Here is a 25083-nt window from a genome sequence, read left to right on the forward strand (position 1 = left end):
AATGAAAAAGATACATTCCTTTGTGCACTGAGGTATATGAATACACAAAAAAATGTCTTATTCAGTCAGAGGTTACAGGGAAAAAGTTTCCATAATTTTCCAAAGGCTTATTACTTTTATAACTTGAGTAGAGGATTCAGTTCTAGGAGAAAAGATGAAAGTTTAGGAGTTGTCTCCATATATCCAGTCTGATTGAGTGGCGTGCCATCAATTTGTGACGTGTTTTGTCATTTTCAATAGTTGCATTTTGTACCACCAATGAGGAAGCGTTGTCTAACAACGCCTGGCCAATAGGAGCCAGTTTCTAAAGGCAGTCACTTCCGGCCGGGTCATCCCCATGAGTGGCAGCAGTGTGGTGCAGATTTCACCCTAAACTGCCCTCATCACCAGGCAATACTTTCATTTCTCCACCCCTCAACGTGGAGAGGGAAGTGAAAGCAGCGACAGCGACTAATATTATTCTCTTTTTTCGTTCCTCCTTTTTCCTCTGAAACTCACTTCTTACCTCCGCAGCTTATATTTTTGCTTTACGAATCAAATCCAGCAAGAGGCGCTCGTCAGCCACTCCGCTTCCATCCACCTCCCCCTCCGTTCAGTCCATTTTCCCTCTCGGTGTTAGCTAGCAAACTTACCCGGGCGACGCTAACTCTTGTCCCTCCATCTGCTCGCCGACATGCCGGAGTACCTGGACGACCCGTCTGTGCTCACCAAGGACAAGCTGAAGAGCGAGCTGCTGGCCCACAACGTGGAGCTGCCGAGCGGCAACCCGAACAAGGACGTGTACGTGCAGCTGTATCTGAAGAACCTGACCGCTCAGAACAAGAAACATGTCACCGCCACCACTCTGGACGCCTTCTCCAGCGACGAGGAGCTGCCGCCGCCCGTGGTCTCCAACAGAAGCCGCTCATCCGGCAGAGTGAGTTTAGTTATCCGTGTCTGAGTCAATGTTAATCCCATCTCATGTGCAGAAGCTGGCGCAGGAAGCAGGAGCGTGCTTCAAGTTTCTCTAACTTAACTCAAAAGAAGTGGATTTGTTTTCTTTGAGCTTCATAGATCTGTGATTTACTGTATTCATATCCCAACCAATCATTATCAACTGATTACTTTTAGATTAATCGATTACTCATAAGTAGGGCTGAGTCTATGCCTCCAAAATACTGACAAATGTGAGCAAATGCTTCAAACTACTTAAAATATTTGACTGTAATGAAATAAACCTCAACTGCTGAATGAATCAACTGTTCCTCTCAGTTTAAAATTACATCTGTTGATTAATGAACATCATTTGACTCCATCATCTACAGTTTTTTTTTTTTGGGTGGGGGTCAAGGTCCAGGTCCCATCCCCAAAAAGTTCAGTTGTTGCTTCTTGTACCACAGCTGGAGACAGAAGTTTCCTGCTCTAACATGCTGGAGGAAGTTGTAAGTAAAAACAAAACTATAGCAGCCTTACATTTCTGTACTGATAGAAACAGGTTTTTATCTTTACCTGTATCTGGAGAGGAGAGTGGATGGAGTCTCTCTCCCTCAGCCAATTTAATCATTTGCTCTTTGACATGATAATTTAATCAGTTTTGGTTGGAGAGCATTTTGAGTGGACAGATGGAGACACTGCTTTACCTGTTGCTGCATGAAGTGACACCCTGATGCAGAATCTGTTAAAGCGCAGATACAGAAGCTGATAGGTGTTTGTTGTTTTTGAATGAATGGATGAATGAATGAAGATGTTTCTGTTGATAAAGAGGGTGTCGGTTTCTCAGCATTCCTCAGTTGTTTTAATAACACTACCCCCCCCCCCCCATAACTACCTCACAACCTTTTAACAGTTCACAGATTCCCCTCTAAAACCTGCTGACTTTCTGAAGTTGCTGGTTTTACATAGTAGTTACATGCTAAGCTCTCTCATATAGTTTTAAGACCTTTTCACACGGGCTTTAAAAACACTAGCACTGCCGAGAAAAGAATTAAGGTGCCAGCTTATTTTGTGTTTATTAGATCAAATTTTAGGACATTTACATTTTGCCATCACAGATTACCACAGCCTCACTTCATGTTACTTCATTTGTTTGACTAAGTAAAAAGAAAAAATCCTCACATTTTTACACTTGTAATGAGATTATGTTCATTATTTTTACTACTATTTATTTAATGGTTTAAATAACGATTCAAACAGTCATTATTTCAGAGAAGTGAGTTTCACATTAAACTTTTAGTTTTTAGTTAGTCTTTCTCAAAATTTCAATACTTTTTTTATCTTTCCTGTATTTCAGTGATTTATTTGTTAATTTCATGTGAACTTTGTTTAATTCTAGTTTTTCTTTTATTCTTTTATCATTAGTTTTAAGTTTTGTTGATGTGTAAGTTCCTTGTTGACTAGAGACACCTCACCTGTTGGGTTTGTGGAGAAACCAGGTGTGCAGCAGGGAGGGGGTGGTCTCGACATCATGAAGTAAAGGGTGGGGAATGAGAGATGACAAACAATGTGGGAGTGTACGTGTTTGTATCATTCTTTCACTGCTGCCTGTAGTGAAGAAAAACATGTGTACAGAAGTTCTGCTGCATATTTTCTTCATTCGTGTCTTTTCTTCTCTGAACGTACGGTTTAGGATTTATTCAGAGCTCCCTTAGTCAGGTAAAGGTCACCTGACTGTTTGTGCTGCGAGGTGTGGACTGTGACGACCATCAATCTTTCATGAGTTTTCAGATGATGAATAAACGCAACGCTGAGAGGGGAGAGGAAGCTCTTTGTGTGCGTGTGTGTGTGTGTGTGTGTGTGTGGGGGAACTTTGAATCTAAAATCTGTAAAGTGTGTGATATGACAGCGATAGTGTAAAGAGTGTAGTAAGAGCAATGCTGGGAGGTGGTGCACTGACCCTTCTGTGTTTGAACAGAAGCTCCGTGCAGCGTTACTGTCTGTTTACAGTCACCCTGTTTACTGTTTGTTTGACCAGACGCACAACATATTTAAGAACCATCAGTACACCCTTCATCAGTGAGAGTGAGTGTTAATTGATTCATATTTTTGAGGACAGATGCAATCTGACACTAATCAGCTGCTCTTTGATGTACAGGTTCTGTCCTGCCATTTTTAAATACTTCTTTGGCAAAGTTTAATCTTTTGTGAGTATTGATTTTCTTCTTGTATGCTGTCTATAGAGGTTGCCTTGATGTAATGTCCGGATCAGTCACTGAAACACCTGTTAGCACAGATAACCCCTGTGTCAAGTCAGAAGCACTTACCTGTCTGGTTTTTTTTTTGATGCAAGGTTGCTTTAATAGCAAATTGTGCGTGGCATAATTTTTCACTGTTGCATTGAGGTTGGACTTTGGTGTCTGTATTTTCACTGTACTCAGTTTTGTTGTATACTATTATTATTGTTAGGCAGTGTTTGGACATTACAGTTAACTGCATAATGGGACACTTTATGATGATGGGATGAAGTTATTGAGGTTATCTTATTTTGGAGAAATAATCATTTTCTTTTCTTTGATTAATTGTTCAGTACGGTGGCCCAGAGAGCTCAAAACACTGCATCTTAAGAAAACACATGCAAACAGACAAAACACAAACAAATTCAGAAAACATCTTCATCCATTTGACAACACGTGCTGCAAGTACTCACAACACAACGGAAATGTTTCCAGGCAACAACCCGGCTGGGTCGCACTTGTTGTTCAATGCTTTTAAATCCAAAAGTCACAAAGCATTGTGTCCGCTGGAAACACCTCAGTTGTGCTGTGAGTATTTGCCGTTCATGTGTTAAGTTGATGAAGATGTTGTCTGACGTTGTTTGTGTTGTGTCTTTTTGCATGTGTTTTCTTAGGTCCAACCTCAATGCAACAGCAGTGAAAAATGACGCCACGCACATTTGCTGACAAGACTGCCTCAGACTGGAGAAACTGGAACCAGCAAATATTTGACATGTGTCGAAGAAAAATGTCATAAATTATTTGGCTTTGACTTCTAGGAACTAAAAGTCAGGATATCTCAACATCTGCACTGATCTTGAACGTGCTTTTTAAAACAGCTGGCCCTCTCTGCCTGCCTCAGAAAATAATCAATGGTTAGTTGATTAATCTATTTGTCAGTCGACAGGAAATGCCGGTAGTAACTCAACCCAAGCAGATCAGACTCTATTATATATTACACTGTTTGAACACAGGTCAATTGTTGGTTACTAGGAGCTAATAAGTCCTAGGAAGACAGGCAAGAGGAGGTTCATGCTCATTAACTGAAAGCCTCAAGGTTTTTAAAGGTGTTATCAGTGTGAAACTCCCTCCTCCTGAAGCTTCAACAATGCCTCATAAGTCTGTAGCTGCTCCTCCCTGGAGGACAGTCACTGCAGTCAGAGTGGATTTACAGCAGGTACAATGAGTTCCTACAGTCACAGTTTTATAGAAAGTATCAGCCCACTCTGTCCATCTGTAAGCAGCACAGGGTTTCCCCAGGAAATGTTTTAGCAGGGGTAGTGAGTAAACCAGATCCTGATGCATCTGGTCTCAAGATCAATTTAGATGACAATCTGCACGTTTGCACGAAGCACCTTAAGTTTTCTACTTAAGTAATAGCACTTATGATTTAATTTGTCCGTAGCTGAAAGTTTCCTTAGTTAAGGAACAAAGTTAAGGCATTTGCAGCCGTGAAAGAGATTTTACAGCGGCACACTTCCTGGGATGTGTTCATTTTCATCATTTACCACCATAAACTCAGTCACATTGCAGATAAGACTTAAGTTAAGACTTTTTCCTTACTTTGGTCACTAACGGCTTAACTGACTTCAAATGATTCCTTACGTATAAGACTCAGATGAGGAGAAAACCTTAAATACTTAAGTGAACATTTTAAGGATGAAAGTAAGGGTGTTAAGTGTAACTGTTTTACTTTAAGGAAACTTTAACTTAACAGACTTTAATGAAAATCTTAACTTAAGGTGTTTTGTGCAACCGACCCCTGGTATTTTACTGTGTGAAATAAAACCTCTGCACTTTTGCCTGATGTCTGAGGTTTTATTTCCAGAGAGTGTAATAATAAGTAATAATCCTGATTTATTCTAGGATTCAGGATTGTCCTCATGAGTTCTGATTTTGATACTTGTAGAAACTGACCGTTGAAATGGATGCATTTGTGACACTGATAGAGGAGTGTGTTTCTGTCTGAACTTAAGATTTGGCCTCTTCATTGAGGAAATACTTTGCTCAGGAAGAGGACTCGCTCAGACTGCTAACGTGTGTGTGTGTGTGTGTGTGTTAAAAAGGCAGAGGCTGTGGAAAGACGCAGCTCGTGTGTAATTAGTTTGTCCTTGGCTGTCTAAGCTACTGTAGTGTTGTGTTGTTGAGGCTGTTTATCTTGTGAAACCTGGTGCCTCAGTGATTGTGGGCTGCAGGTATGAGTTGCAGGTGGAGGTGGGCATGCAGCACAAAAACCCATTCCTGACATTTTTGAAATAGCTGACGCTTTTCAAACTGAACCCTCAAGGTTCAAACACTGTGTATCTCATGCATGAAGTTTCCCTCCTTTATCTAACACAGTCTGTGCTGAGAGGAGCGAGAGGAATTAGTTGTGAAGTGTAAAGAATGTGTGACACAAGTAACACAGAGTTGTGGCTAGTCTTAGTAGAGTCAATTATGGCCAACCACACACGCTCCATTGTTTATCAGCCAGGCAGTGAGTTACATCATGCAGCCACAGGTCCTGGCATGTCTTGCCCTCCGACTACTCCATCCACGCTTTAGTGCAGAGTTGTAAAGGAAAGTCTGACGGTGTTTGTAGTGAGTTTACTCCACAGAGCTGCGCACCGAGCCAAGCTGTGAGCTCAGAGTTCAGTTATGCCTTTAAAGGCCAGGGTGTGGTCTTCAGACAATGGAGTACTGACCGCTTCTCCCCTCCTTTTTCTTCTCCCAGCCTCTCTAGCTCAGGCTGCTGTGATTATGAAACAGTCTGGCTCGGGTCCAGACCAACCCCTGCTCAGGGCCCACTGAGAGCCAGACACAGCAAGGCAGCCTCTCACATTTAGTAAATGCCGTGAACCGTGGCAACACCTCGCCGCTGAAACTGAGCACATCGTCTTTGCATTCCTCACATTTTCCTCTGCTTTGTTGCCAGATGAATGAATTCAGAGCGTCTCTTTAGAGCCTGATGTCCACTTAAAGCCCACAGTGAAGGTGCTGCTCCACCTCCGCTCACTCTGCTCAGCTGGGCTCAGTCTGACAGCAGAGGGGCTGATAGCTGCAGTCTGTAATATTTCTATATGAATGCCTTCCACAGACACACAGCCTGGCGCCAGTGTTGTAAGCTGCTTTCAATGAAAGTAATTAAGTAAAGACCTGCCTGCATGTCCCTGACACCCCAACATAGCAATCTACACACCAAAGAATTAAAGTGAAGAAGATGAAGTAAGATTAAACTTGAATCTAACTGGCTTCTTCATTATCTACCAAGCTGCTTTCAACACATCAGCCTGAAAAAAATAAACCAAAAAATATGCTGTGTGTGTTTGTGTATGTGTGTGTACTTTTCAAGGCTTATGTGTGATGTAGTCATGTGTATCTGTCTTTTGTGAGAGGGTGAAAAGGAAAGTATAGTGACATTAATGATGTAATATCAGTGTAACCGTAGGGAGAATGTAATAGGAAAAAAAACTTATGATATACTGCCAATGTAATAAATAAAGAAAAATGCTAATATGATATAAAATAGTGTAGAATAATATGACAATAGTGTGGTGGTGTTATGACAGAATAGTATGTATTATTTATATAATATAATGATTCTAAATGTGATATTATAATAATATACATTATTATATTACATAACAATTATAATTTACCAATGTGAAGTTTCATAGTAATGAGTGTAGAGGTCAGCCTACTGTCTCTACCATCTCCCTATAATTTCAAACCAACCTTGTATGTTGTTGTTGTTGTATACTGTGGATGTGTCATGAATATAGAGGATCCGGACACTGGAATAAACTCACTCTTGAAAATTCTGTGTCAGGGGACAAATAAATCACAAGTAAAATTAAGAGGCTTTGACCCACAGGCATCAGCAGATGCTTTGCCTCCTGCTCTCCCAGGATTCACTGCAGCCTCTGCGGGGGTCTCTGTACATTAGTCTGGACTTCAACAGGGGGATCGCAGCTCAGTCAGACTGAGATCAGGTTGAGATCAGGTTGAGATCAGGTGACTGAGTCGGCCGGCTGGGGATCCACCTCCTCACTGTGTTTGTTTCATTAGTTCATTGAACTTGATTCCAGAACTCCGCTGGTTTATTTCTGTGAACCACAGCCTGGTCTTTGTGTTGATGAGGTTTACCTACTATCTACTGGTCTACCAGCTCAATTTCTGTTTTAGATCGTACACAACTGTTGTTGTTGGCAAACTGACTGCAACGCGTGTAGAACACATTGGCACACATTAGGTTTGATATTCTGCCCCAGCAAACAGCCAGTGTAGTACAGAGGCACGCGTCTGTGTCCACCTCCCTCCTGTAGTGCGTGTACACCTTGGTATGGATAATATCAGGGACATCACCTGCTCCAGAACAGAAACTCGTGGACACCATTGAGTTCCTTTTTAGACTTTTCTGCAGCAAGGCTCTATTATTTGAAAATTAGATGTTTGGAAACACGGCAGCATGTGTAACTTGTAAACTGACATCACGTTCAGGGAAAGCATTTCCTGCACACTGACTTTATTCACTCAGAGGCTGAGTGAGCCAGGGAGGAGACACAGGGCCTCTTCATCTCAGAGGCCGCTGGCTTCAAACACACTGTAATTTCCTGTAGGCTGGAGTATGAGGGGCGGCTGCAGCCCAGCATGTTGTTTACTCTCTGAGCATCAATCACCTGCAGCAGCTGTCTCTCTGGCTTCACTTCATTTTAGAAGATTGAAGGAAACTGTTTTTTCTGGTTCTGTTTGTGTACTTGAACACATCACAGATGTGCCTCCACAGATCTGTGTAGAGATCATGAATGAAATGAAGCAGCCAACTTGCATCTTTTTATCAGGCAGCCTGGTAAACAGGTTTCCGTAACTGTTTGAAAGTTCACAGCTTTTCCTTGAGAGAGAATGAATGTGTCCAGCTGAAGGTTCACAGGAGGTGAACAGGTAGACACACACCTGAGGGTGTGAACTGAGCAGCCATTGTGTTACTATCTTCTCCTCTTTTTTGCTTCACCCTCTCAACGTTTGGGATCATCCCACTGCTTCCTCTAAGATGGAGTTTTAGCAGCAGGGGTCAAACATGCCTGCACAAAAATGTGTTTTCTTTTTTTCGTGTATGTGCAAAATTCTTTTTGTGTAATCCCGCCCACACCACAAGAGCTCTTGAGGCCTCAGTACATACAGTACATCAGTGCAGAGCAAATGTCTGTTCATCTTTGTAGAAATGGTTTTAATCCCTTGGTCTGTTTGTTATGGAGAGGGGGACACCTCTGTGGATCATTCAGCTGCTGGTAAAAACCTGCCGAGTGTCTGGTTCTTCTCCTCTCTCCTGTCCTTGTTTCCTCTCTCCTCTCCTCTCCTCTCCTCTCCTCCCCTCTCTCCCCTCCTGTCTTCTGCTCTTTCTCCTCTCAGAGAAGACAACATACTGAGATGGTCAGATTTCTCCATCCTCTTCAGGATCAGAGGGGAAGTCCTCATTGTCAGTGTGTGTTTGTCTCGCATGTGAATAGAGTGCTGTCATGTCGTAGTAGTCGCTGCACAAACAGCCCATACCCACAAACAAAACTGTGTCGTCTGACTTTGATGTGATTACTTGCTGATTACATTGCCTGAGGACCAAAATAAATCTATGGTAGTGCCTGACTCTGACCCTGCTGAGTACAGCTCATCACGCCCTGTCGTCCTCCCACAGAAAGCCACCAGGAAAACAGACAAGGTTCAGCCAGAGGAGCTGGATGTGACCATGCTGACTGACGAGGGCCTGAGGGACGAGCTGCTCAAACACGGAGTGGACGTGGGGCCGGTTGTGGGTGAGTGTTCACATTCACAGAAACAGCAGCAGGGTCATATGAGGGTAAACACTGAGGTGTCACCTGCACTTTGCATACACACACACACACACACACACACACACACATCCACACACACACACACAGAGAGGGATGTGGTGTGCTGGTTCTGCACTCTCCACACAGATGATGGAATTCACATGTGGCTTTCACATGTTAACTAACAGCACACCATGTTTGACCCACTCTGCAAGTGAAGACACTGGATCAATGTGTTGGTCAGTTAGTTTAACATAGCAGGACACACATACAGTATCTCTGCTGGTTTTCAAAAAAACAACTCGGTCTCAAATAACAGTTATCACAAACGAATAAAAGGCAGCTCACTAATATATTTAGCACAGCACTAATTCATGCACCACTCTGCTCACCCACTTCTTATTCACTAATTACAAAAGCTTCTACTTTGCACTTTTCTCTCAGTGTTTAAGTTCTGTTGATTTAATGAAGCACCTGCAGACAAAAGCAGCAAAGTAGAACCACCTATCGTTCTGTTCCATTATTAGCTATTTGTGGCTTTGCTATTACTACATAGCTAATGTTAGCATTAGCAGCTGTTTACTTAGAAGTCTAGTAGAAATAATGTGAGTTCAGCATCAAACTTCATTCCTTCACTAACCAACAGCTGTCTCCAGAGGTGGAAACAAGCACCAATGTTAACTCGTCTTTATCACATCTTTTCTTCTACTGAAGTTAGCATGCTAACTAGCTAGCCCCAGACCAGCTCATCACGTTCCGATGCCAATCCACAATAGCATCCAGTCTGTCCTGAAGACGTAGCACTGCTCAGAGGACGTATTCTAGCCTCTTGCCTTGTAAACGCAACAATGGCCGTAGCTCTTGTCAAGCAACAATCACTACCACCTGCTCCCCACAAGACACCACAGAAAACTTACAAATAGCCCCTTTTAAAAAGAGAACCATTGCTGTCACACAGTCTATACAGCAGCGGTTCTAGGACATCTACAGCAGAGGTCTTTTGGGTTGGGAAAGCTGCAGACATGATTATATATGGCTGATCTGCCTATAATTAACTTAGCATATCACCTCATACCAAACTATCTGTAAATATGTAAACATGGACACTGCACAAAGNTGCTGATCTGCCTATAATTATACTTAGCATACTTAGTCTTATACATTAGCACTAATATCACCTCATACAAAACTATCTGTAAATATGTAAACATGGACACTGCACAAAGTGATGTTACTTAGGTTTACATTGCTGTGATCAGTCTGCTCAGTGACTGAATAACACTGGGCTGACAGTTGTTCTTTCACTTCTTTAGATTTTTGAGATTCTAGATATTTCCAAATATATATATAAAAACCTGCCACACTGAGCTCCAGATGTCACTTCCTGATGACACCGATACCCAAGAACAAAATATTACGCACTCTTATAGCCGTGTCTCTAATGTGCAGTTGTCAAAGAATTTGAGGGACAGCCCACGTAGACACAGTCATATAGATGCGAGTGTGTGTTGGGCTGAGTGCAGAGCTGACGTGTGGATGAACAGACGTGTGCACTGACAGCTGACCGCAGCTGCTGCTTCTGCTGCTCTGCCAGTGTAGAGGAGGTGTAACACAGAAAACATGAGAGTGATGAGATGGTGCTAAAGCATAAATAACAGTAAATAAACAGACTGAAGGGAAATAAAGAAAACAGAAGATTCTTCTTCTAACCCTCTGAGGCCCACATTCCGTTTTTTCATACCTTTTGTGTTTTGCCTTATAATGTTGTCATTTTTAAAAGTTTCACTGAGTGCTTAACAGGTCCAGAATCAGCACAACCTCAACTAATAAAATGTGTCACTCAGAGACTTATTTTCAGTATAATAGGAGTTAATAGCCCATAAAACAAGAAAAGCCCATAAAGCAGTCTAAACATACAAAGAGAAAGCAGCGACGCACCAGGCAAACGGCTTTTCTAACTTTTCATGTTCATCAACTGAAGTCATTGACTCACACAGACAATCAGGGGCATGTTAGAAAATGCTGATTCTAGTTTAAAGTGAAAAAACAGCATGTCTGTAGCTCAACCGTTGAGGAGTTATGATGCTCTAAAGACAACGTGAAACTTGGGAGCGTATACGTGCCCATGAGCTTCAGAGGGTTAAGATGATGGATGTAAATGCTGAAAAGCCTCTAGATGAAGTTTGACTCGTTTGTACGCCACAAAGTAGAGTATGAAGGTGCCACTCAGGATTTTCTACCCTGCGGCTGTTCTGTGGTCACACATGTTGGCACAAAGAATTAACCACAACACATCTTTAACAAATAGTTAGATAAATGACTAAATTACAACAGCATCACACCTGTCTGTGCCCCCCCCCCCCCCCCCCCAAACAGTACATACAACACAGCACACACACACCACACACACAACACACTACACACACAACACACAACACACACACAGAACCACGACACATATGACATACATCTTTAGACTGAATTTGATGAATTTACTCGCCTCTGCCTCTCCTCCAGTGTCCACCCGTAAACTGTATGAGAAGAAGCTGCAGAAGCTGCTGGACAATGGTCCTGTGCAGCCGCCACAGCTGGTTCTCACAGAGATACAAGTCAACCACAACGGCAAATCTGAATCAGACCTGTACAGTGACAAGGAGGACGGTAAGATCAGTGTTATGTACATGGCTGTGGCAGATTAAAGGATTAGTGTTTGAATATAAAATGAGATGTGTGTGTGTGTGTGTGTGTGTTTCTTTGTTCCTGCAGTGTGGATATCTGATATTATATGTTGTCCCACTGGAATAGTGAGTTTGCTTGTTGCTGCCTGCTAACAACATTTGCATTTACATTGACAACCACAAAGCAAACACTGTTCTCAGTTCATTTCAGCCAACTGTGAAAACCAACTTGCAGAGACTGAAAACTCACAATACTCTCATGTGGTGGCATGAAAAGTTTTACTTTTATATCATCTGAGTTATAAGAGTCAAATCATTACATCATGAGCTGTGTTGTGAAAAAAAATCAAACCTATAAGACTGACAATAAAGAAATATGGAGATCTTGAAAGTTTTATTTCAGTTCAGTTCAATTTTATTTCAGTCCTTGAACGCCATATCTCAGTAATGCCTTGACAGAACTTCTTCAAATATGGCAAAAACATTGACTTGGACTCAACGACAAACTGATTAGATTTTGGTGGTCAAAGGTCAAGGTCAGTGTGACCTCAAAACACCATTACTCAAGACTTCACACAGCAGTTATGACAAAATTTCACACAAAGGGTTCATATTTTCTATGACTCTGGATAAACAGGGATGTAACCTGAAACTCTATCACGAGGAGGTGATAATAGTTAAATTTACCAAGTGAACTACACATTCTTAATTCATTATCACAACTCTTCCACAGGTTTACCCCTCTAACAGATGTGTATCTTCTTTTTATATTGGTTCTAACCCTTGCTTTTTTATTTATTTATTTATTTAAATATTTTAAATATTTGCATTATGTAAAATTCAGAAATGTATAGGTGAATGATTTATCAAGGAAGTCTTTTCATGTTGATTTTCACTGAGCTGAAATGAACTGACGTGAGAGTAATGTCTTCCTGGAGGGGAAGAAGTTAACATAAGAACCTGCACTTTATTTTGAAAAACTATAATGACACTAATGCTAAATAATAATTTGTTTTTTATAATTAAAACATAATTAATCGAAATCTCAATATGGCCAATATCCAAATCACAGGAGCTGCAGTTTTTTTGATAAAGGTAAAGTGTTTGTGTGTTTGTGTGTGTTTCATTAGAAGTGACAACAGCACCAGAACCAGAGCCTGTGGCAGATCCTGAACCGGCTCCACTGGTGGAGAGACCGGTGAGGAGCCGAGGGAAGACGCCGGTCACCACCCGCACCCGCAGCAGCCAGCACCACACGGTAAGAAACAGCCTCTCGACCACTGACAGTGAAGCTCATCAGTCCACACGCCGTCACATGGCAACACGTCCTAGCTCTGCCTGTGGAACTGTGAATGGAGACCACAATAGAAATACTCCTGAGTTCTCCAGTCTACATGTGTTGGTGTAGTTACATTAGTTTGTTAATGTGTTGCTGGTGTGTTTCCTGAGCTGGAGAAATGTGTTTGATACAGATGTGAATGAGTGGCTGACAACAAACTGCAGTGGTGCTGCTTTCACTGATGTCTGTGGAAGCTGTAGTTTGGAGTTGACAGAGTCATTCTAGTCCAACTATAAATCTGAGTGACAGAGGAACTGGGGATGTAACGGTTCACATATCTGTGCCGTGCTGTTCGGTACAGGATGTCCGGTTCAGTTCACGTTGTAATGCAAATATAATCTATCTTTAACCGTGCTCATGTTCTACAACGTATTAGAAAACAAAGGGTTAGGCAGAAAACTAGACCACCGGACCAAGACTGTCTGAGCAGGAGGGTCTCTCTCTGCAGCTGAAGGGATGATGGCAGAGCAACAACAGGATTCTTTGACAATAGATTTGTAATTTTAGCTTGACTTCAAAAGCACAACTACAACAAAGTCTGCTATGTAATCAACATAATTATGCAAAAGTCATTTAGTAACCATAGTAACATAACATGTTGGTGCATCAGTGTGAGTGTGGAGGTTTCCACTAATAAATGAGAGAGTGCAGAACAGTTAAAACACTTGTGTCTGTGGGTTTTTGCAGGTCCTCATTAAAAACTGAGTGAAGTGACACACAGTAACTACCCCCCACCCCACTAACACTCACTCTAATTGGCTGTTCTGGTCAGGGATGGGATTTGATAGCATTTTATGAAATCTGAATCCACTTATCAGATCTTTTAAAGTTAGTTGTTGGGGTGTAATGAAGACGTCTGTCGGCTAGATAAACTCCTGTGAGGAGTTGCCGCCGCGGTTCATCATCCGCATATTTGGTTTGGCATAACTGTTACGCAAGATGCCCTTCCTGACCAAACAGCAGAGTTGCAGTAATAAAACCAGTTTCAACTAAATTCTTCTAATGACATTAATAACACAATTAGTCGCTTCAATTGTGATTTAGGGAGCAACTATCAGACAAACATGACTCTGACTCAAAAAACCTGAAACATGGACATTCTGCTGTGCTGAAGGGCTGTAGTCACTGATCTGTGACTTTCATTAACCTCGTCCCTACTCACTCTTCCTTTTGCTGCGTAGAAGATAAAGTGAAAACAAACAGTGAAAATGAGAGCGAGAGAGAGAGAGAGAATTTCAGTATCTCCAAGCACTTTTTCCTCTGCCCCCCCCCTCCCTGAGGCTGAGCTGAGTGTGGAGCAGGTGAGCTGGGGTTTGATTCTGCAGTTTCCTCTGACACTGGGCACAGGAAGCGGTTTTTCATTTCACTGGAGAGCAGTCACACCCAGCTCAGTGTGAGCCTGGAGGTTCAGTGTATCAGTGCTGCTGCTCACTGCATGTCAGACTCAAAGCACATGATGTGGATTAGCTGCTGCCATGCACATGCTGGGTGCTTCACACACTGATTTTCTCCTGATCCCTGCAGCTCTGACGGCTGTTCTTTACCTCCATCTGTTCCTTTGCTTTTCTTCTCATGTGTGACGTCCACACAGTTGTTAATGTAATTGGAAAATCTGGACAAAGGAGCCCTGAAAAATGTTCTTATACTATTACTATATCATTTAACTTTGTTTTTGTATTGTAAGAAGTACAGTGTGAATTGCCGCTGTAGAGAAATGGCAGTGTGAAGTCATGGGTGTAATCCAGCAGTGAGCTGTTAGCGTCTCAGCAGCTCCTCCTGCTGTTCACATGGTGAACGTACACCTGTTGAACTGAGGCATGTGAAGAGTGGTGAGCAGCCAACCAGATATGACCTGTGTGTGTGTGTGTGTGTGTGTGTGTGTGTGTGTGCGCGCGTGTGTGTGCGTGTGTGTGTAGATCAGTGGGGGGTGTTGTTCATGAGGACAACTGCAGTTGGGAAGAGGTTTTGGTCTTGATGGACTGCAGCCTCCTGCCAGAGGGGAGTGTCTCTCTAAGAGTTTGTGTCCAGGGTGGGAGGGGTCGGCTACGTAGTAGTTTGCCATTTTGTAGTGCTCTCGGAACGTATAATGAGAATTATAGCACCCTAAATAGTGGACTCGTAGTATCCCATAATGCATCATGAAAATTAGTGTACAACCGATGGTCACTTACCAAGCAATACATACATACATCATGCTTTGCACTCACGCTGAAAGACAGAAAAACGGTGCAGAGAAAATGACCTGACTGTCCGAAAGTGTTTTTTCATTTTACCAATGAGCTCACTGTGTAGTCCTCTACATAGAACTCCCTGGATAGTGAGAGGGAGGAGGGAATGAGTGAGTGATTTTTGGCACAATCCTGGAGGGTCCTGGACTATGGACCGCAGATCGGTCGAAAATGTCTAAAGACGACAGAAAATGCCGTGTCAACACGTCAATTTTGAACGTGTGAAAGGCGTTTAAATTTGGGTGCTACCACTTCATCAATTTCTGAGAGGAAGCCACATAGAGCTTATCATTTCAAGAAACAATTCCCATTCAACCTACTTATGAATTGAGTTTAGGAATATTGACATTATTAATAATAATATATAAATAATGACATCATTAATGTCATTTTTATAAGCTACTACTTATTGAGAAAAATGTAACTTCAATATCATAATTGACATCTTCATGTAATGTGTATTTGTCTAAGTGCCACTAGATGGCAGTATTAACAAGCTCAAATTCCCCGCTCATCATGTTGAATTGTCTAAGCTTGTCTTCACACGTTTCAGTGATTTGGTCTGGAGTATTCAATCGCCTTCTCGGCAGAGTGAACGATACGCTGCGGTCTACTCCTGTCCTTGGCAGCGGAGTACCAGGTGGTGACAGATGGACTCATTGATGGAGGTGTAGAAGTTCACCGTCAGTGTCCTTAGCAGGTTGAACTTTTTCAACTGTCACAGGAAGTTCATCCTCTGCTGAGCCGATGTTCAGCTCCCTCTCCCTTAAGTTGAGGGAATGACTTGAGTGAAACGTGGTCTTCAGCATGGGGTGAACAGAATTTAGCTTTAACAACACCAGCATCAGACATACTCCCCCACATATGGGCCTGCTTTTTCTGGACTGAAAGTAATGCAGATAAAAATGGGCCGAAAGTCGCACACTGGTATTTTTATTGTCTGCTGATATGTGCACCATGTGTGTAGAGATGGATGAGGAGCATGATGAAGCGCCTGTCCTGAGAGTGAAGCACAGACCTCGGGGGTTTATCCCATGGAACGGTGAATACTGTGCTTCACAGACATGTATGTGCAGTTGTGCACACATGCAGCCCGTTCTCCTCAGCTGCTTCACACGTTCTTCTGTCGGCTACAGCAGCTGGAAAGATCTTCACTCCGCAACTCTCATCTTCACTTCTTCCTCTGTCCCTGTTGTCTGCTTCACACTTCTTCTGTCTGACTTCTGTCTCTCCCTGTCTCCTGGTCTCTGTGTCCCAGCAGATAGTGCCTGAGGATCTCAGGCCTGTGTTGACAGATCATGTCCAGTTAGAGTCTGACAAGAGGGTTCACCACAAGTCAGGGAGTCCAGCTCGGGCTGAAGCCCGCTCCACCTGGTCCAGATGTGTTCAGGTAGCTTTAGGCTATGGCAGCTGTTTGTCCTGTCGCTGATCTCTGCATGGACTCACTGGCCTGTTGGTTCTGTGGTGTGTCTGTCTGAAGAGATCGGTGCTCCCCTTCAAAGATTCACTGTCTCTTGTCATCTGGTGTGAAAGTGCACTGAGGGTGGGCATGTGTCAGCAAAATATGTGTATTATCCACAAGGCTGATGGTCTCTAAAGGGTCACATTCACTCACTTCTCTGTCACGATGAAGGACTAGCTCAGAACATCAAGAACCTTTTGGGCTGGTTGGTGCTTCACCCCTCGGTGTCATTTATTGAGAGTTCTCAGGTTGGTCTGGTTTACTGATGTCGCTGCCTCAGAGTCCAGCAGGAGAAACTCTGTCCCATCATGTGGGCCCCAAACTGAAGTTCGGTCCAGCAGTGAAGACGGCTGCAGAGGTCTGCGGAGCTGCTGGGAGCTCCCACTGGAAGGTGCCCCCACCCACTCATTTTCTTGAATTCAGGAAGACTTTTGAATTTGGGTGTAGCCTCACAGAGGGAGGGAAAAAGTAAAATACTTGAACAGTCATGACCTGTTTGAATATTTCACCCTGTGGTCCAGCAGAAGGTGCCCTTCAAATGTCACCATCAACTTGACCTGCCTCTAAAGTAAGCTGATAAACATGTGACTAGTGAAGTAGGACACTATAGAGTGAAGCCATGTTGTTTGGATCATCACAACATGGAAAAATATGTCACAGTACAATCTTAAGACCCATATCACACCCACAATATATAGAGGGTACTGAGGGGGGCATTATGCTACATGCGTTCAATTTAATTCAAACTAATTAATTAATAGTTCAAATTAGTTCTAACTAGGGCTGCACAATTACTTCACGTATAATATAAAATCACAATATGGCCAAGTGCAAATATCCAAATTGCAGGAGCTGCAATTTTTTTTTGATAAAGGTAAAATGTGTCACATTATTGTGCATTGTTAGCACCATAAGTGTTGTGGTGCTGCTGAATCTGAACTGAAATCAAATATCCCAATATCTGCCAAAATAATCTCAGTATGATTTTTTTTTTTTTTTTGCATATCACACAGCTTTAGTTCTTTTTGAAATGGTGACAGCCGTACTGGACAACCTCCACTGTATTTATTGAGTATTGATTCAGCACAGCTATGAACCAGTGACCAGTTCATAGTAGCTTTAGACATTGACAGCACTGTGTCTGCCTCTATGGTTGATTGTACAAATAGACTTTGAGAATGTCTCTCCTCAGACATTCATAGTTTCTCACCGTCCAATCGCTGTGTAAAGTGATGTAATTGTTTCAGAGTTTCGCAGATTGTCAGATACTGTCCTTTGTTAGATGCTCTCAGAAGCAGTTTATTGAAATCACACTGTGGCGTAATCAGCTCTGACTTGTGGATACAGTCTGTGGCTGCAGCTTATCTGTTGTGCCCTCCCTCCTTCTTTTTAAAACCTGTAGATCCACAGGGAAGAACTGGGGCTGGCTCGTCCCAAACACAGTAAGGATTCATCTGACAAGCCCGTCGCTCTGCTCAATACTGCTCTGCTAGAGGTTAGCCTCCTGTCTGTCTGTCCTCTGTCTGAGCCACAATGTATTCCAGTGCACCGGCTACACTGTGTATGAACAGCTTCAGCTACATACAGCTTCTTTTTTACATCTCATATGTAGCTTTGTTTTTGTCCAACTCTTCACTGTCTTCATAGTTTTTAAATCCAAAATGCAGCAGCCACACATCTGCCTTTAGATTTGCCGGTGACTTTAGTTTCATAAAGGACAAGAACTGATGTCACAGCTTATCCAGAACATCCAGAGCTTATCCAGAAAAAAATGCTTCAGAACTATGTTGCTTACCAAACTTATATTGGTTTGGTTTGTGAGGGGAAAAAAACAGCTGCGGAGACAGTAATTAAGCTGAGGTTGAACGTGATGGCATGTCTGCCCTCAGGTCATGATATGGTAAATGTTTAAGTGTTGTAGATGCGTTATAATAATACAAGCTCATAAACATAAACACGTAACGAGCAATTTAAATAAAATTTTCAAAAGCCTGAAAAGAAAACTTGTTGATGTGTTATAGTTACAGCATCCTGTTAACTAATGATTGAATTAATTGAATGATCCCAGCTACTTTTTTGAAGTTTGGGAATCAGGTCGAGACTCTGTGTCAGAGGATGTCCTCGGTGTAGACATCAGAAGAGAGAAAATCTGCATTCCTGCTAAAAAAATAAGCTTCAGGTCGCAGCTACAGAAGCCGTCACATCACCAACGTAGACATCTGCACTGGTTCAAACTTAACCATCATCTTTTCCATCATGTGACACAAGTGACTGAAGTGGACCAAGTGTAAGATTTCAGTCTGGATTCTGACTCATTTTCTTAATCTTCAGGAACCTGAACCACAGAGGTCTGCCAGGCTTTCATCCCCTCTGGTTCACCTCACCAGAGTCGAGCCACTCACCTTTAGACCCTCGTGTAACATCTCACCCATTAAGCGTCAGGAGTCCCGCTGGACTGTGTCAGACCAGGTCTCTGCAGCAGGGGTACAGCTCCACTCAAACATCTGTGGCTGCTTTCAGTTCTGTCCTCTCTCTTCTCTCACCTCACTTCTCAGTGACACGTGTGTGTGAAAGCTGTATTGTTTCAGTGAAACATGAAGAGCATCTTGTACTTTATAGTTGTACTGATGAATGGGTCAGTTGTGTGTTTGTGTGAGTGCAGCTGTTGAGGGTTTGTGCAGGGACAGTTGTGTGACAGCTGAACTGTTGGCTGGTTAAACATCATTGACACACAACCACACACACTTTTTAAGAGCAGGAGGAGGAGTTTGTCCCTCCGGATGTCCAACTGGTTAAACAGCGGCAGCAGAAAATCACCAGCTTCCTGTCCACGTGCAGCCCTGTGAGGACACACAGCTACACACCCACACTGTCAGAGGGTGTGTTGGTGAGACAGGTAGACTGTTACGCTCTGTGTCACACTCACAGCGTGGTTCAGTAGTAAACACGGTGGTCACATGGTGAGAGATGTGTAATAGGGGGTCTGCACCTCACCTCAAATACATGAAGAAGCTTGATACGTTCACTGATGAGATTCAGTCATGAATCAGCTGTTTGCTCTTTCACTCTGCTCATCACTGTTGTTTTTGTGTGTAGGTGGAGAAGATCACAGCCAGTGACCAAAACCTGAAAGTGCATGAGAGTGATGTTCTGAAGGAGCTGTTCCCCAACGACATCAACAGTCCAACAGGAATCACGTGAGTAACTGATGACACTGCTCTCCTCTGGTTCTCATGCTAAACAGACCAACCACAGGATCCATGATATTAGACCAGAGCTCTTCAATTCTTTTTACTCTGAGCTACTTTGACAAAATAAAAGTCTTAGATTACTGGTTACATTTATTCACATATTGTATCAAAACAGTCAAACTGATCTGTAAACCAAATCAGACGAATAAGATCATTGAACAAGTCATCAAATATCAACATCCAAAACCATCTGAAACTCACATTGGACAAAAACCTGAGTCATGATTCAGTCAGACCTGAACACTCAGACATGAAAACACCACTGTAAATAATTCAATTCAATTTTACTTTATTTGTGTAGCAAAAATCATAACAAACATTATCTCAAGGCACTTTACAGGACGTGACGTCCATGAATCTCATTAGAAGCTCAACGGTCAGTGGTCCAGTCATAGTTGTCAGTTCATCAATAGTACATCACAAACAGAAAGTTAAAATTGATCATTCATTACACTTCATTTTCAGAAATGTAACATGGACAAAAAGGAAAAGAACAACGGGGCTCAAGTTGAAGCCCACTGTTTAACTCATACATTAGTTAAAGCTAAATTACTGCCATAAAGAACTAAAACCATCTGCTGACTGTGGACTGTGAAGAAAACAATTTTTGTGATCTGTATTTATTCAGGGCAATTTGGTAACCATGGTAATGTGTGAAAGTCAGCAGGTCAGTGTGATGATTTTTTAATGACCAGTCAGAAAGTCAACAGCACTTCGACAGAAGTGTGTTGTCTTTTTTCCTCATTTACAACTTGAGTGAAACATGGTGACCACACAGTAACTTTCCCCCTTATAATAACCTACTTCTAACATACAAGACGCCTGTTTCTACACGTCTGTCATTATTGATGACGGTGATGTCCAGTTACAGCAACTCTTATAATTATTTATCTGTGATGTCAGAAGGTCAAGGTTCAGCGTGTCCAGTCACAGGAATCTGATCCTCTGTGGGTTCTTGTTAACAAAAACTGTCCAGTCAGTGAGTTTCACATCAGTCCATATGACTTCTGTTTACAGCTCTGTTTGTTTGTATAAAACAGACCAGAACTAAAGCAAGATGATGGACCTATGTTTTTATGTGGTCCAGACCACCTGAACCAAACAAGACAAACCTGTAAGATTCAGTGTGTTTTCAGAAACAATAAGAGTTGACCTGACCGTCAGAAAACACTGACTCTAAAATCCTCGTCTCTTGCAGCGCCACCTGTCGGCGACCCATCCGAGGAGCGGCTGGTCGCCCGCTGAAGTCCAGTGACCTGTGGAACAGTGAGAACTGCCTCTTCTCCCCGAAAACCACCAAGACCAGCAGCTCCTCATCCTCCTACACAGAGAGCTGCACCGTCAACAGAGTCACCAGCCTGCCCCCCTCCACCCCCTCCACCAGCTTCACCTCCTCTACCTCCACCTCCTCTTTCTCCAACTCCTCCTCCAGGCTTTTGTCTGCAGCTCCCCCTGCAGGCCCGACCAAAGCAGAGCGCCGCGGCATGTCTCTGTGGATTAAGCTGTTCCTGCTTGCCATCGTGGCAGCGTTCCTGTTCTTGGTTTACCAGGCCATGGAGACCAACACCATCAACCCATTTGTAGGCTCAGACACAGATGTGGCCAGTAGCAGTGCAGCATAGAGAGCACAGGACGTGTCTGAGGGGAGAGAGAAGCTTGCTTATATTATTTCATTTTTTATAAGTGTGCATTGTAGCCATGTTGTTCACGGGTGCTGTGAAATGACCTCTGACATCAACGCCCGTTTGTTTGTTTCTTTTTCCTTCCTTTCTCAATCTGTTTTTACCGAATCCTGAAAGAGATTTGACAAAGCCATTTCAGTAACGCTTCGAGGATCTCCATGACACGTTGTGAAAGGACAGTACTGCATCAGCTGTTGTTGTTTTGGTCCACCAATTACCTCGCCGTCTGTGAGGTTACTACGAAGCCAGCCACTAATCAACTCTGAGAAACACAAACAGTAGATTTCATAGAAATAGGTGGACCTACTTTTTATTGCCATGTTGTGTGCGTGTGCGTGTGTGTTTGAGTGTGTGTGAGTGTGTTTGTACTGAATGTGTGTGGTTCAGATGTATTTTTTTCACACTCTGCCTTAGTTTCTGTCTCTGTTGGTCATTAACAGCGTTGAAGATGGAGTTTGAACCTGTAATTTTGTTTTGTACTCGACCATCTTTGTTAATGAGACAGGGAGGCTCGTTATTATAATCCAAACGCTTCTTCTTAAACCCTACGCCAATATTTTCTTAATGTTCTCTTATAATGAATTTGAATGTCCCAGTGTATTCTACTTAATTATGTATTCACTGTCACAAATATTGAATATCCACTCAATAAACTACTATGTTGTTACAGTGCCTGAAAGAGCATGTTATTCATCCACTATTAGTAACACTTTCTTTTTTTCTCAGCACTTTATTAGCTTTTGTTCATTTTACATTTACAGAGTAAACGGATCATTCAAACATTAAGACACAAACCTGTGTGAGGCTTCACTTCAGCTACATGCTCACAGTTAATGCTAATAAGCTGATGTTTAAAGGGTATAATGTTTACCATGTTAACTGTCTAGGTTAAGCATGCTAACATTGGCTAATTAGCAGTAAACTCAAAGATAATTGAGGGTGATGGGAGGTATTATGTCATAAGCCTACGGAGGCAGAGAAAGGCAAGACTTGCAAATATTTTTTATCCCGTAATCTTAAGATAACAAAGCTCTTTATCCCAAGATAATGAGATAACACAAAATCGTTTCCTCCTGATAATATCTCATTATCTTGGGATAATGTGCTTTGTTATCTTAAGATAATGGGATTAAAAAATGTTTGGCTTCTGGATGAATTTAAGTATTTGTCACATAAAAATTTTGACCTGATGATGGCGCTAGAGGAAAACTTAGAGGCTCACCAAAGTGATTAGAAATCATCGTGAGGGGAAGATGAGTGTCTGAACTGTATTTCATGGCAGTCCCTGCACTAGTTGTAAAGACAGTTCAGTCTGGACTGAGGCCACTGACTGACCTGCAGACCAACATCCCACTCATACATCCATAGAAACGGCTGTCATCAATTCCAGTTTACACTAGAATTATGTCTTTAGAACGGTTCAGACTGAGGCCTGTGGATTATCCAGAGTAACAGAGGTATTGAGTTTTCATTACTGTAGGCAACACAAATGTGATTCTTTTCAGCTTAGTCATTATGGGAGGAGACAGACATGTCGGAGCCCGAAATCTCTAAACCTGGACACACAAAACCAAATCTAGAGCCACACCAGATATTTTATTATTACTATTATTATTTCTATGAATGGGCCCTTTAACTTATTACTCATTTTGTCTATAAAACTAAAGACAAATGCACATCAGGTAAGAGCCCAGACTAATGACAAGTTTTAAAAACCTGTTCAGTTTTACATTGAAAAACAGCAAACCCTCACCTGAGATGTTTAGTATTTTTATTTGATAATTGATAACCAAATTTATCAGTCATTAATTTTCCCTCAAGTAAATGATGAATTAATCGACTAATCCTTTCCACATTACTTGCTGATGCTAATGACTGACATTTCACTTCAGAAAATCTTTCTCTGTAGTTGTATCATGATAATCACTCTAAGTTAAGGCAAGAAATGTTAAACATTCCCCTCACATATGTAGATTTACCTACTGTTTACAGCTGTTACCTGTTTTTCCAGATTCATAGTCAAAACCAAACATATATTTCTAGTAATAACAGAGAAACAAATCCTGGAGGTGGTGACAGACGAGGACACAGACCAAAGTATGACAGGAAATGTGGCTTTGGTTGTTCTTGTAAATCTCTGGTTAAAGATCAATGCTTTACAAGTAAATTAGGGTTGAGTTATAAACTACCTCACATATATATATAATATTGTTATGTCAAGATAAGAGTTTGCTCATAAGCTTCATACTTGCACGTGCAAAGAGTCAGAACAAAACATGTTTGCGTTTGCTCCTCCGTCACAGTCACACAATCATATCTTAACAGTTCTTGCCTGGCAATGCTTTCTTGACATATTCAGCTCCATTACCACACTGCAGTAAATTTTTATTTTACAGTAGCTGTTCTTTACTTGAATATTCTTTTTGGAAACTTCTGACTTTTACTCCACTACACTTAAAAGACAAATATTGTACTTTTGACTCCACTACATTTCTATGAAGTACTCTTACTTTGAAGCAGTCAGTGAATTAATTTTATTTTATTTTTAAAAAAATGTGACAGACCATACACTGTGTTAATCACAGGAGAAAAACCAATCACAGCCAACTCCTCCACTGTCAGTCATGTTTGAACCTGTCAGTGTCCAAATGATGGTGACGTTAGATAAAGATGAGGCAGAAGATTCTTCACCAGAGACCTGATCTGATCTGAAGTCTGTGTTTGAAGGTTTAGAAATAAAGAAAGATTCATTTAGTTTGAAATGTTTACCACGACCTAACTTCATCACTGACTAAAAGAAAGAAATAGGAAAACAACAAAGGCTCCTTTTGTTTATTCAGTTGTGTTTCTATGACCATGTCTTCAGTCTTTGTATCATAATCTACAAGCTTTTTATTCTACAGGTTCTACAGTCAGTCAGAAATCAAGAACTCCAGTAGGCTACTTTAACTCAAGTCAAAATCTGACTGAACAACTTTCACTTGTATTCAAGCAATATTTGACCAGAAGGGTTTATACTGTGACTCAAGTAATGAATTTGTGTACTTTGGCCACCTCTGAATAGAACAGATAGAAATAAAACATAAAGGCTGAGGAAAATGATAAAATTAGAAGAAGTGAAACTTTGACTTTTTATGTTTCTTTCCTTGTTTCTGCACAAACAGCTGAAGGACAGAGGGAGCACCTCTTCACTCATGCCTTATGTGCAACCGAGGGCACCCACTCAGGTAATTCAACCAGGTGAGCAGTGACGTCACAAAAGTGATCATCGTTAAAGGGGGGCTTCGCTCTCAGCCGCATTAGGTTGAGACAGAAATAGAAACAGCTGCCAATAGGTTGTCTAATCCACTTAATGACCCTCCCACGGTTTGTCATAGGGAGTGATTCTTTGTCATACAGTCATCCCTCCTCTATGTTTCTGACTGTCACACACAGATATTTATTCAACGTC

General features: G+C 42.0%; 1 protein-coding gene across 3 annotated transcripts; it reads left to right on the forward strand.

Annotated features, from left to right (window-relative positions):
- Nucleotides 1–354: 354 nt before the first annotated feature.
- Nucleotides 355–22299, forward strand: tmpo (thymopoietin). 3 transcript variants are annotated; one of them, XM_022749746.1, is made up of 8 exons: nucleotides 355–916; nucleotides 8857–8974; nucleotides 11510–11653; nucleotides 12801–12928; nucleotides 18102–18194; nucleotides 19031–19183; nucleotides 19796–19896; nucleotides 21149–22299. In XM_022749746.1, the coding sequence occupies exons 1-8, from the start codon at nucleotides 674–676 to the stop codon at nucleotides 21570–21572; spliced, it is 1404 nt and encodes a 467-aa protein (XP_022605467.1). In that variant the 5' UTR covers nucleotides 355–673; the 3' UTR covers nucleotides 21573–22299. The 3 variants fall into 3 exon arrangements, with proteins under 3 accessions (XP_022605467.1, XP_022605468.1, XP_022605469.1); XM_022749747.1 differs by having other exon boundaries at nucleotides 19031–19168; XM_022749748.1 differs by lacking the exons at nucleotides 18102–18194; nucleotides 19031–19183 and having other exon boundaries at nucleotides 359–916.
- The last annotated feature ends 2784 nt before the right edge of the window (nucleotides 22300–25083 follow it).

This window comes from Seriola dumerili, unplaced genomic scaffold (genome assembly GCF_002260705.1).
Source record: "Seriola dumerili isolate Sdu_G_001 unplaced genomic scaffold, Sdu_1.0 BDQW01000138.1, whole genome shotgun sequence".
Lineage (NCBI taxonomy): Eukaryota > Metazoa > Chordata > Actinopteri > Carangiformes > Carangidae > Seriola > Seriola dumerili.